Source organism: Drosophila hydei, unplaced genomic scaffold (assembly GCF_003285905.1).
Source record: "Drosophila hydei strain 15085-1641.00,03,60 unplaced genomic scaffold, DhydRS2 tig00000237-arrow-arrow-pilon, whole genome shotgun sequence".
Lineage (NCBI taxonomy): Eukaryota > Metazoa > Arthropoda > Insecta > Diptera > Drosophilidae > Drosophila > Drosophila hydei.
Genome location: NW_022045691.1, coordinates 2,408,240 through 2,421,681, shown reverse-complemented (window position 1 = coordinate 2,421,681; position 13,442 = coordinate 2,408,240). Strand labels below are relative to the sequence as shown.

Sequence of the window (13,442 nt, the reverse complement as noted above, 5' to 3'; positions counted from 1 at the left end):
GTAGAATGAAAAAAAAAAAATTAAATAAATAAAAAAAATAAGAAAAATAAAATAAAAAAATAAGAAAAATTAAATAAAAAAAATAAGAAAAATTAAATAAAAAAAAAAATAAGAAAAATTAAATAAAAAAATAAAAAAATTGTAAACAGTGTTGCCACACAACATGACAAGATTTGCAACATTTTTGAGGTTAGGTGCGCTGAATACATGTTTTTTTTTTAAATAAATAAAACTAAAACTAAATCAAAAATCCAAGCAAGAATTGAAACCATACATAAACAAGAATTTACATTATATATATGTAGACATGCATAAATTAGCTGTAAACAAGTTTGTATGGCATTCGCTGTCTCACTTCCAAGCGTTCCAGCTAACTGTCAAATGTGTCTGTCTTTGCCGTCTCAGCGTCAGTTTCAGTTTTTTCTCATTTAGTTTTCAACACTTTTTGTGATAAGTAGCAAAGAAAAAAAGGAAGAAACTACAACTAGGTGGCAACGCTGCCCAATTGAGAGCGTTTGCGTCTAATTGTAATTTGAAGATCTCAACTTTGTAAAATTGCGCAATAGGCCAAAATAAACATTTTGTAAGCGTAAGTAAGAAAGAGCAAAAAGAAGAGAACGAAAGAAGTGGAGGAAGAAAGAGTGGAGAAGAGAGTGGAAAAGTAGACAGCATATAACAGTAATATAACATTTCCTTTTTGATGTGTGTCTCGATGTGTGTGTAACGTAGTGATACAGTTATCAGATTATAAAGACAATTTATCTAAGAAGAAAAACGTAAAAGAAAAACACCAAAAAACATAAAAAAAACAGAAACAAAAATAAAGAAATCGTATTAAGACATTCCTTTTGTGTATGTTCGATGTCAACTAAATGTCTAAACTAAACAGATCAAGATCATATATAGCATATATATATATAAATACATATATGGCATGCAAATGGAAGAACATATGTCGACTTATCGATAAACGATAGCGATAACAAGAACAAGTATGGCTCGCATATACCAAGTATATCGAATGAAAAGTGTCACCTAAGGCAAAGCATGTGGATAGAGACGATACAGATAACGATACCGATAACGATAACGATAACGATAATGATTACGATCAAGCTGATACATATGTCAGCCAAACTGGCAAAACAATTAAAAATACTATAAACAAAAACATGAACAAGAAAAAGCAAACTTAAATATAAAAATATATAAAAAAATATGTGCTTTTAATGTGAAACTGGGATGGGAGTGTAAATTCTAGTATGAACGATCAAAAGCGTGTAATATAATTTTTAATCAATATTTATAGGTCAAGATTCACTGTGCTTAAGGTCCCCCGCCTTCTAATGCTTTCTTAAAAATGGCCACAAGTTTAGTAGTGGCGTTTCAGGCTGGCGCCACCTAGCGTGAAGCTATCGTAGTTATTGCTTGCTCTGCCACACAACAGAGGGCGCCAGCAAATGTCCAGCTAGTAAATGTCGCTGAAATGTCCCTAAAATATCCCTTTGCATCATTCGATACTTTTGCCATAGTACAGCTATCGATAATAGCCGAATAGAAATAGATGCTGAGAATAAGGCCAATTTTGGCAAATTAAACAATAAACAGCGAAAAATGTTGGTTAATTATGCCAATGGCTTTGCAGTTTTTTAGTTAGTTTATAAAAATTCCCGGCATCAACAATGTTTACATTTTGCAAAGAGAACGTCACTGTCAGGCAGCGAGAGAGAGATAGAGAGTGAGCATGAGAGCATGACAGGCGAGCGTAACGGAATGCGGTGCTGCCTCTATCTCTGCCGCTGCCGCTGCCGCTGCCAGTGTTGAGCATCGCTCGCTGTGGCTGCTTTATTTGTGCGTGCGCGTTGCCAATAAACGGGCAGAGGCCTCTGCTCCTGGCCACAAAAGGCGCAGCGAATTTCGTTGTTTGTGATAACGAAGAGAAAAAATTAATAAAAATAATGTAAATTGACAAACACTTCCGTTTCCGGTGCCTTTGTGCGTGTGTGTGTGCGCCTAAAAGCTGACAATGAAAAGTGTTAATAACAATTGAAAATAGATTTTCATCAATGTATCAATTGATGATTTTGCCATTGCGCTCTCTCATCGGGAATTCCCTTGCAGCGTCAAGCACAAATTGTTTGTGTTATACACAGGACGTGGCAGGATACAACAACAACAACAGAGACGGAGACGGCAACGGCTTGCGCCCACGCACGGCAGCGAAAGAGAGAGAGAGAGAGAAAGTACGAGAGAGCGTTCACTTGGGCAGCTCCTGTCTGTGCAGGCACAGTGGTGCTCAGTGTCAATTTACGCTCTTTTCGTTTTCGCTTTTGTTATTGAAAGTCACACAGTCTTTTGGCAATTAGTCATATAAAGTCATTCTAGCTCTTGTTCGCTTAAGCTGCATTTCCTAATTGACTAAAATTATTTATAGCATACTTTTATAGGATTTTAACTTTGCTTACCGTTTTATATTTTTATAGTTGCTGTCTTAAGTTAAACTTAATTTCAGCTATTTTCTTGGCTTTGATAACGTACAAATTAAAGCTATGCATTCGATATATTTATGGTTTTATATATTCTATTTCAACTCAAAGGGATCAAATTGTCCATTTATTAAGCTTTAGACCACTGTTCGCATAGAGAACTTTTAACGGAATCTAGAAACGTAAGCAGCAGCAACAACAATAACAACAAGCAAGAGTAGCTTGGCGTCAATAAAAGCGGCGCTTTGGTTGCCAACGCCAACGTTAAACTCTCCTGTTTTACTTTCTGACTGTGTGTGTGTGTTTGTCTATGCTTATGTGCATGTGTGTGTGTATTTTCGCTCTCCGGTCTCCGCTCATTACTAACGCAAAATTACACAAAACGTAAAATGTGTGTCGTCGTCGCTGCCGTCGCTGTCGTCGCTGTCGTAGCCTTCATCGCCGTCTTCACTTTGTTTCTCATCTTTACAGTTATAGTTCTCGCTGTTGCTTTTCACTGCTGCTGATTGCTGCTATTTAAATATAATTTTTTTTTCGAGTGAAAACTTAACAAGTTTTGCCATTTAGAAAAAAAAAAACAAATATACAGCAGTGCATGTAGGCAAATAGTGTGCGTGTGTCAGTTTGAGTGTGCCTCGCTCAATTGCTCTCTGCAATTCGTTTTCATTCACAAGTGCAATGCGAACAACAACAACAACGGCGCGACTTAACAAAAGGAGTGAAGCGCGTGCTTAACCTAAAAGTGCATGACAAAAGTTTTCACCAACACACACCAACATACATTCATTTATATATAGTGCGTTACTTGGATGTGTGCGTGTGTGTTTGGTTAAACTCAATTCATGCTCTTTGTTTTCTGCTTCCGCTATCCACAGAGAACAACACCAACAACTACAACTAACACTATAAACCACAACAATGCATAGTTCCTGCTGAGTAGCTTTTTGTGTGTGCCTGTGTGCGTCTGTGTGTGTGAGTGCCTGTGTGTGAGCGTGAGAGAGAGTGTGTGTTTTTGCAGGCATGTTGCGGCTGCTGCTCAGCATACAGCGCCAGAGCTGACAAAAAAAAAAAAAAAACAAACAAAACAAAACACTGCCACCTCGCAACAATACAACTATAACAACAACAACGATAGCAACAACAACAATTTCCACTACCGAAGAGTCGCCAAACTCCTCCCATTCCTTTGTAGTTAGTAAAAATTGCATAGGAATTATAAGAATCAGCTAAAAATAGATAAAAAAGGGGAAAAACAACAACAACAAATCCCGTAATGGAACGCATGTGGCGCAAAGTGAATCACAGCCTGCGCAACAGCAAATCGCAAACGCCGTCGCAGCCGTCGCACGGCCACAGCCAGACACAGCCGGCGAACGCTGCAGCCGCTGCCACCGGCGCTGCCGGCACAGCTGCCGGCATCGTAACGCCACATTCGAGTGACACCATCAGCTCTGCGGGCGGTTTTGGTGATGCGCAGCTCGTGGTCGCTGTTCAGGGTCTGCCCGGCGTTGGCGTCGGCGTCGGCGGCGCTGCCGGCGGCAGCAATGCGACTGGCCGTCGTTTGGCCAGCAGCGGCCAGCCGCCATCGAACTGCCACAAATCGCTTAGCCAGCATGTTCTGCAAACGCGCACCGCCTCATCGGAGCGTCGACGTCGACGTCGACGCAAGAGCCGACCACGACGCAGCGGCGGCATGGCCAGCGTTACCAGCTGCGTGGGAGATGCCGGCGGCGATAATATGTCGTAAGTCAAGTTCACTTGAACTACATTTCAATCAATCTATCTGTATAGTAGTAGAGTATACATATATATATATATACATAGAATATAGATATATATATATATGCATAGAGTATATATAGTTTGCATCCGTTAGCCAATCAGTTAAAGAGTTGGCCAAGCAAACAATTGAGCTCATCAATTTGCTAGTCAGGCCGACTATAGCGGAATCAGTCAAACAGTTAATACATCAATTAACTAAAAGATGGATCAGTCAATAAATTACGCACCTATGAAGTCAATAAATCCGACAGTTCGACTATCTTTAAGTGAACAAGTCAAGCACTAACAGTCACTTTATCGTTTAGTTTATAGGTCAATCAATATCATCAATCAGTCAATCAATCAAGCAGTCTATCCATCAATTAACCAGTCAATCAAACAGTCTATTGGACAATACAACAATTAATTGACTGTCAATTAATTAGTATGCCAAACGGTCAATCAATTCAATCAATCATGGCATACTTAACTGCTCTAGTCAATCAGCCAATCAACTCTTCAATCAATTGACTACTCTGCCAATGAATTCTTAAGCTACTGACTAGCAATCAGTCTTTGAATTTTTCAGTGTCTGAGTCATGACTGAATCAATCAGTCAATCAATCTTAATCTCTTACTCAGCTTAAGTTAGTATAAAAATCGCTTTATTATAGATTCCGTTAATTGGGCTGCTCAGTTACTCAGCCTGGCAATTTGTCAGTCAATCAGTCACTGATTGATGGTTAAATCAATCATGTAACACGACTTATCAATCAGTCCAGTAGCGCTTCAGCTAAGTGAAGTCCGGTAACAGGATCTAAGCTACCAAAAACCTTAGCTTGTTCTATAACTGGCTAATTAGTTCTTAGTCCTAACTTTAACATGAGGCTTAACATGAGCTTTAGCTGTGAATTGCTAAATACCTCACAGTTTTCATAACTTTAACTTTAGGCTTTACTTTATCATGAGCTGTAACATGAGCCTTAACATTAGCCTTAACATTTCCTTTCGAAATTAATCCTGTTAGCCTTAACTTTCCGTTTGAGCTTTAGACTACAGATTTGACATGAGCTTCATCTGTAAATTTGCTTATTGCAGCTCCTCGGGCGGCTTCTACACGCTGAAGGAGCACCAGCACCAGCACCAGCATCAGCACTACCGCCATGGCCATGGACATGGCACAGTCTCCACATCGCAGCGTCTGTTCGCCAGCTCAGCGCCTAGTGGCACCGTTATGATGTACCCGAATGCACAGCGTGCGCCAGTGCTGGCCAATCCGACAGCAGCTGGCGGTGCAGGCGGCGTCGGAGGTTTGGCTGGGGGAGCGAATGTTGCACAAGCAGCAGCTGCAACGCCGCCGGACATCTCGCTGAGGCAGCGGGCGGTTGCTAAGCTGCGCATGTTCAACTTTCACCTTAACTGGGATCTGCACATGACGCACTGCAAGCCCTGCGGGTGAGTTTACGCCATTCCCCAAAATGTTTCCCATTTGCAATGGAGTTGCGAGTTGCAAGTTGCACGTTGCAAGTGGGCAACTGCGTTGCCAACACTTGAGCCTTTTCCAGCTGCTTGTGGCTTTTGTTGGGCGTCGTTGAGTTTTTAAGCTCTTTGTTATACCCTCTAAACAAACGCAATTGAGTACACAGGGTAGTTAAGCTCATGCTCAGACTTCGTAACTTCAACAAACTTCAATAACTTTAACTTTACAAATCCCTCATATATCGATAAATATCGATACTTCTCTTTCTTCCCGCTTGTCTATGTGTGAGCAAATCTCTTAGCTACTCACAGCGAGTTACGCTTTATATAGATATGTTTACTTAGCTACAAGCTTACAGGAGTGGTATTAGAGGTCTTTTGGATATTTCAATAAATATCGATAAATTCGCCAAGTTATTGCGATGTAATATGATAATAGTCTTTTGTTTTAAGATATTGTATTGCTTCATCTAGGACTATCCTAGGACTATCAAGTCTCGATATGCCAAAAGTAAATAGAATTATTTTGCTTTTTCGATAACTCAATATTTATCGATTGGTATGTTTTTCTTTGTAGAACTCTGACATTTAAAGTACTTTCCTTTGGTATTTAGTTTGTAGAACGTGCATACTGAATATATGTTTAAGCTTTTCGGTAGTGTTCTTCGAACATCGATAAGTTATCGATAGGTATAAATATCAACCAAATCAAATTTTAGGTATCATGAAGGCAGACCAAGCCCAACCGACCTCTTATAGGATAACTCGATGTCATGCATACACAGGGTAACCGCATGTCTATCGTCTGCCTGAAAGCGGACTAGAGGGTATTTTAAAGGGGTGCCTTTTGGTTAGGGAGTGACTCTGAGTCGATCAGTTTTGCTTGCTAGACTTTGCTCGGAATGGAGTCGAGTGAGTCGGTTAGTTGGCTTCATTGAAGTGTGGCAAGGGGCGGCAGCAGGACGTGGGTGGGCGGGGTCATTTCGTTGAATGAACCCAAATGCAAGGGGAAAACTGGGTCGACGACATTTTCCGTGTTAGCCAACTTTAAATGCTGCGGCTTTAACCCGACACCAGGTCGACAAGCCAGCGCCACCTCCAATTCCCCCACCTTCTTCACCTACACCTCCCACTCGCACTCCACCTACACCTCCTCCTCCACCTCATCTCTATATTTTTGTTTTGCGCTTTCAACACGGCCTCCGTCCCAAATGTGTCAAATTTTAATGAAGCGCCCGGCCTAACGAGCTTCTTTGCCAGCTGCTGTTAGCCCCAAAAGCCTTTTTTGGCCAAAACTGGAAGCTGGAGCAAGGAGCAGTTGGGGGCGACTTTAGGCCTCTGCTGACAAGCAACAGCAACAGAGTCAATGGTGTGATACAGAGCTAAACTAACTGCCTACCTTCGCCTGCTCCCTCTCCTCGCCCTCCTCCTCCTTCTCAGGAAAAAAACTAGCTCAAAGCTAAAAACTTTGGGCATACCATAATTAAAGAAGGTGCAAGGTGTGGACTAGGTGCAGAGGCGCAGATTAAGGTTAGAATCATATACTCATAGTTACTTAAGTCAAGAATTGTTGGAGTAGTCGGCACAAGTTCAACTTGAAAGGAACTAGTTCAGCACAGAGACTTGGGCTAAGAAGTAGAAGTTTCGTCAAATTATTCAAATAGTTATTTTGGACAAAGGTAGTTTCAGTAAAAGAACTAGCTCTATTTAGATTAGGAACAAGTTCAGCACAGAAAACTAGTCCAAATGGCAGAAGTTTCTTGGAATGACTCTTACTGTTAAAGAACTAGTTCGATTTTGTAAAATGTAGAGTTACTGAAACTGTTAAAATAACTAGTTCAGAAGAAAAACTACAGCATTTCAAGTCGAAAATGAACTAGTTCAACAGAATTGATAGGTATAGTGCTAGAAATAATTAAAATTGAACAAGAACTAGTTCCATTTAGCTTAAGTTGAACTCAAGTTTGTTTTTTAATAACTCCTCCTATCTTGAGGCAAGTGAACTAGTTCAGTTATAGAGTGAAACTACAAGACGTTTGAGTGGAATAAGAACTAGTTCAAAATTAATTAGAATTGGAGTAATTTTTTGGCATTTGAAGTGGAGGGAACTGTAGAACAGACAGACTGATGCATAGCTGGGCGAGCGGAGGGAAGGACAGCTGAACGGATGGACGAAGGGACAGACGAGTCGACAGATGCACGGAAGGGAAACAAGCTAAAAGCAATTTAAAATTTGAAACTCAGAGCTTACTGTCTCTCCCGAGAGCCTGTGGAAAACTACTCGAAGTTCAACAAAAGTTCACACACACAAAAGACGCTTGCGGTTACCCCTTTGCTCAGATAACAATAACCTATGAGCTCTCAATCAAAGTTCTTTTGCTCTATTCTATTTGGATAGGCCTCGCTTGAGTGGAAGTGGAAACATAATAACGCGACGGCTGTGCCGCAATCGTAGACGTGAGGACAACGAGCTCTATCGTTCGAATAGCTTCAAGTTCGAGCGCTTCGAGCGCAAGGAGTGCCTCGAGGAGCTCTCTAACACATTGCAGAAGCAGGTGAGTACAGTTGTGTGCAAAAGGCCAACGAACTAGTCGGGTCTAAACAATTATAGAATAAAAAAAAAAAAAACAAGCGAAAATCTCCCGCTGGGCGTAATTTATGCGTATTTGTTGGACTTACCTTGCCACATGTTGCATGCTGCTGCTGCTGCTGCTGCTGCGAGCCATCCATCTAGCTGGCAATTTTATGCGCATAGATTACAACTAATTGAAGTGTCGAAGAGCTGACCCAACCCTGAAACCCCGCCCAGCCTCACCTCTAATTAGAGAGCTTTCCTCTGGCGCCCAGCCCTCCCCCAGTTGGCCAGCTGCAGTTCAATGAAGCAGCTCGAAGAAAAATTGCATTATGTTGAGAGTTTGGCCTGGTGGCCTGGGCTCTCCGTCTCTCTCGGTCTGAGTGGGTGGCATCTGTCGCAGGTGGCGCTGTCCTGAAACTTGTTCAACCGAAAGTTTCGTGTGAAGGGATGGGAATCTAATTAATGGCGCGCAACAAATTGAATTTTAATTGAGCGTCGAATTTGATTTTGCCCCTCAAGTCCTGCGAGATCCTGGCGGCCATTACTGAAGGTGTCTGTCTATCGGAATAGGGGAAGGCGGTGAGCGAGAGAGATAGAGAGAGAGAGAGAGGGTGGGCGATGTGCCACAGCTGATAATCAAGTTAAATACGTTTTTGGGCAATGACTTTAGAGAGGTGAGAGAAGGAGAGACGGGGAGACGGGAGGAGAAGAAGAGAGAGCTAGAACTAGAGAGCGAGCGAGGCAGAAGGAAAAAGGGAGATAGAGATACAGAGAGAGAGAGAAAAAGAGATAGAGAAAAAGGTAGACAGAGTCAAATAGAGAGAGATAGAGATAGATAGAATAATAAGTATAGAAAGATAGGGAAATACATTGAGGCAGAGGGAGAAAGAGGTAGAGACAGAAGAAGGAAGTTAGTGATAGGTCAGAATAGAAGGAGAGAAGAGAGGCAGTGGAAAGCGGAGAGAAGCTGAAAGCTGAGCAGAGGGATAGAGAACAAGAGAGAAAGTGATAGAGAAAATAAGAGAGAGAGGAGAGATAGACTAACGGAGAGAAAGTCAGAGAGAGTGAAGAAGGGAGAAGGCAATAGCTTAGAGAATGAGAGGGCCAAGGGAGTGGGGAGAGAGAGGGGCAACAGAAAGCTTAAACAGAGCACATTAGAAAGAGAGGGAGAGCGAGGAAGGAAGAGACTAGAGGTAAAGAAGAGACAGAGGAGAGACTCGACTTCGACTAAAATAAGCTACGACTGTGGCGGGGATTTGAAATCTTTAATCAGTGAGCAGGTCCAAGAGGGCAAGCTCGCTATTGATTCTGATCTATACCTAGAGAAAACTTTACCTTATGGAGCATAAGTTATGAGAGCCAGTGCTAATGCATGTTTAAGTAAAGAGAGAGAGACGGAGGGAGACAATGAATTGCGAATAAAAATCCAAACTGTTGGCAATTCCAATAAAATCTCAAGCAAGTTGGCTGTTCCTCTTGGCCTGTGGCTCAGCAGCACTTATCAAGGACTGAAGCCGCAGCTTGCTTCGTGCTAATCTCATCAAATTTTTAAAGTTCTCGCTGCAGTGGCAGACCGAGCGTCCAACCGACAGACAGACGCTGGCCCGTATTGACAGCTCTGGCCGCTCCCTGATCTCGGTGCCCTGGCCACAGCTCAACTGACAGACATCCATTTGTTAGACGAAATGTTTTTGAAGTGCTGCTGCTGCTGTTGCGGTCTGGGCACAACTTGTGTTCCGTCTCGTGGCGAACAAGGTCTGTCAGCTGTCCGACTCGATAACACCAGCCTCAGCGCAGCTGCCCCCTGCATGTGCAGCATTTGCACCTTTTTCAAGACATTTTTCGTGCTATAAATAAATAAAAATTGTTGCTTCCCCCTCGATGGCGGGCAGAGTTCACAGATTCTGAGCCAGCCTCGCAGTCACATTAACAGCTTCATCTTCGCTTAGATTTATGTGCGCTGCGTCACACGGTTGACATACCATGTCTCACCTGAGCTGCAACTGTCTTGTCCGACCTGCCAGACACTAATCATGCCAAAGTGCCTGCCGCAGACGTGTCTGCCAACTTTTCGCTGTGCCGCCCACAGCCACCCACATCGGCCCACCTGTCGCTGTCAATTTGATTTCTCAGCCAGCGTAAAAATGCCATAGCAGCCCGGCTAAGACAAATGGCATTGGAATTTTCTTTGGCAGCTTAAGTAGTTACCTAAATGCACAAACTCAAACTTCTGTAACCAACCGCAGATGCCACTCCCCCATTTAGCTTCTCACGCCCTTAAAAGTATGCTATGAAATATTATTTTTTTGCCTTTTTCTAGTCAGATTAACTTAGTCTATTCACATAGATCGTTTATCTTTGACGCCTGCATTGGCTGCCCTATATAACAGTTAAGGCGTATATAGCTTAGTATATATATTTTATAAATCTAGCGTATACTTTAGACTAAGCCTATATATGAAGACTCAGCTTAAATATAAATTTATTTCTATATGCTAGTCAGGTACTGCTCTCTTTCGATAACTTCATGTATCTATCGATTAAAATCGATCATGTTTCGTTTAAGCATAGCTGAGCTGCTAAAGCAGCTACATATTTGTTGAATACATGACTGAAACTTACTTCAAATTGCAGTCTAATATACCTGACATGAGGATCTCAAGTAGAACGCTTAAGCACATTAGCTCTGCTGCAATTTCGCTTAAGTTTTGGAAAGAATCTTTAGCTAAAATCGCTTAATATAGCGCTGTTCATTAAATTAGTAGCGCATCAAACTTAAACCGAATGCCTGAAAAATAAAACAGATGCTAACTTTTTGCTTAGAAAGAAATGCAAAGAAGAAGAAGTGCCACCAAATGGCGTTACTTGCGGTCAAAATTCAGAGGGAATCTGTTCATAGAAATAGTAGTGCAGCATGTGCAGCTATTTATAGCCTCATCATAAGAAATGTCATTAAAAGCAGACTTGAATGCTTTATAATTCCTTCAATGTTAGTTCTTTTGAAATGTCCTTTAACTTATCTTTAACCCCAATTCCATCTTCCATCTTCCATCTTCCATCTTCCATTTTCCATCTTCCATCTTCCATCTTCCATCTTCCATCTTCCATCTTCCATCTTCCATCTTCCATCTTCCATCTTCCATCTTCCATCTTCCATCTTCCATCTTCCATCTTCCATCTTCCATCTTCCATCTTCCATCTTCCATCTTCCATCTTCCATCTTCCATTTTCCATTTTCCATTTTCCATTTTCCATCTTCCATCTTCCATCTTCCATCTTCCATCTTCCATCTTCCATCTTCCATCTTCCATCTTCCATCTTCCATCTTCCATCTTCCATCTTTCCTTAGTTAAGAATGCATAACTTTTAGCAATTCGCAACTAATTCTCAGCCTTCATTTATCATTGAAATATTTGCTGGCCGTCAAAGTTGGCTAAGAATGCAATCGCATTTCAATCAAGCAGAGAGAAACCTTGGCCCCAGCCATATTTACCTACTGCTGTGCCTCACTGTGGACTAACCCTTATCGCCTATACTTTGCCTTTTCCCGTCTCTGTTTCCATTCCATTGACAGGACGATTTTGGGGTATATTGATTGGGTTCAAATTGACGTGACGGGAAATATATGAGTTCCATATAGATTCTTGATTAGCGGCAACTGTTGAGACGATCGAGACGCAACTCGCAACTCTCCTATGAGGTTTTTTTTCAAGTATAGAAATCGATAAATATCGATATCAAAATTAGCTTATTTGGGCCTATTTCTCAGCTGTTCAATGCTATTCTCACTTGGCCTAGTCTTAAGCATATGGAGATATATATTGCTGAGCTCTTGGCCAACAGAAATGGATGTAATCCCAGCTGGAAAGCTTTGCTATATTCAGCAGCACTTCATAGAGCAGCTCAGGGTATCTTCTAGTCGTGCACACCCGAGTTGAAGCAGCTTTGTTTTGTTTGCCCCCTGCTGCTAGTTGCGTAACTTAAGCTGCCTTTTGCCTCGTCGTTTGTTTATTATAATAAAGTTTTCTTTCACTTTTGTGGAGATGTTTGCGCCTTGCTTTGCCTGTGGGTCGAGCCTTTGTTTTGCTTCGACGCCCATTCCGGGTCTAAATGCAATTATTTCGAATGGAATTGCAACTGTTCAATAGAGTTTTAGCAAAATTGCATTTTGCCATCGAAATTACTGCAAATTTCATTTTGTGCAGCTACTCGAAAGCTCTCTTTGTGGAGCATTCAAATTGGGTTTCCTTTGTTTTAGCAAAGAGTTTCAAATAAACAAAATATAAGGTGGGCATTTGTCTCTTACGAAGTGTTTTCGTTGCAGTTATTGGGTTGAGTTTTTAGTGTATTGGGATGCTAGTCAAAGCTGTTATTTGGGTCAACTTTTTCGACTTGCCTCTTGAAGACCTGCCTCAGCTGCCTCTAGACGTGGTTGTTTCTAGAGTAGAATGTTTTCTCAAGGCAACATTGAAGACAGTTTGAAATATTCTTTATCTATCATCATCATTTCCCCTGTGTCTCTGTCTTTCTCTCTCTTTATCTATCTCTCTCTGTTTTTCGCTGTCTCTTTCTTTCTCTGTCTATCTCTTTCTCTCCCTCCGTCTTACCTCTCTCCCGCTTACCTCTCACTCTCCTTTTCTTACCTCTCTTACCACTATCTCTCTCTATATTTCCCTCTCTCTCTTTCTTTATATCTCTCTTATCTCTCCTCCTTCTCTTACCCCTCTCTCTCTGTTCCTGTCATTTACTTATCTTTCTCTTTCTTTGTCAATTTCCTTCTTTCTCTCTCTCTCTCTCTGTCTCGCTCCCTGGTACCTCTCCTTCATCTTCATCTTCATCTTCATCTTCATCTGCATCTGCATCTTCATTTTCTTCTCCTTCTCTCTCTCTATTTCCCCTCTCTCTCTCTATATCTACATCTCCATAGCCCTGTCCTTGACTTGCGATCACATCCTTCAGCCTTAGACCCCTCCGCAAAGGTGCGTTAGGTGTTGTAGTCGTTACTTTAAAGATATCAATTAAGCTCTTACTTTGCTACCCACACTTCAACTACCATCAATAGTTGTGTTGAGCGAGGCAAATCTCGTTGGTCTAAGTGAATGTGCTCAGGTTTTTCTTGGATTTTCCATCGCTGCTATTCA

At 41.6% G+C, this 13,442-nt stretch overlaps 1 protein-coding gene across 1 annotated transcript in view; it reads left to right on the top strand.

Annotated features, from left to right (window-relative positions):
* The first annotated feature begins 3,759 nt into the window (after positions 1-3,759).
* LOC111605673 (homeobox protein prospero) overlaps positions 3,760-13,442 on the top strand; it is a 75,237-nt gene continuing 65,554 nt past the window's right edge. Inside the window, exons 1-3 of the mRNA XM_023324341.2 lie at positions 3,760-4,229; positions 5,346-5,702; positions 8,125-8,281. Of these exons, the coding sequence (XP_023180109.2) occupies positions 3,760-4,229; positions 5,346-5,702; positions 8,125-8,281 (984 nt within the window). The remainder of the gene's footprint in view (positions 4,230-5,345; positions 5,703-8,124; positions 8,282-13,442) is intronic.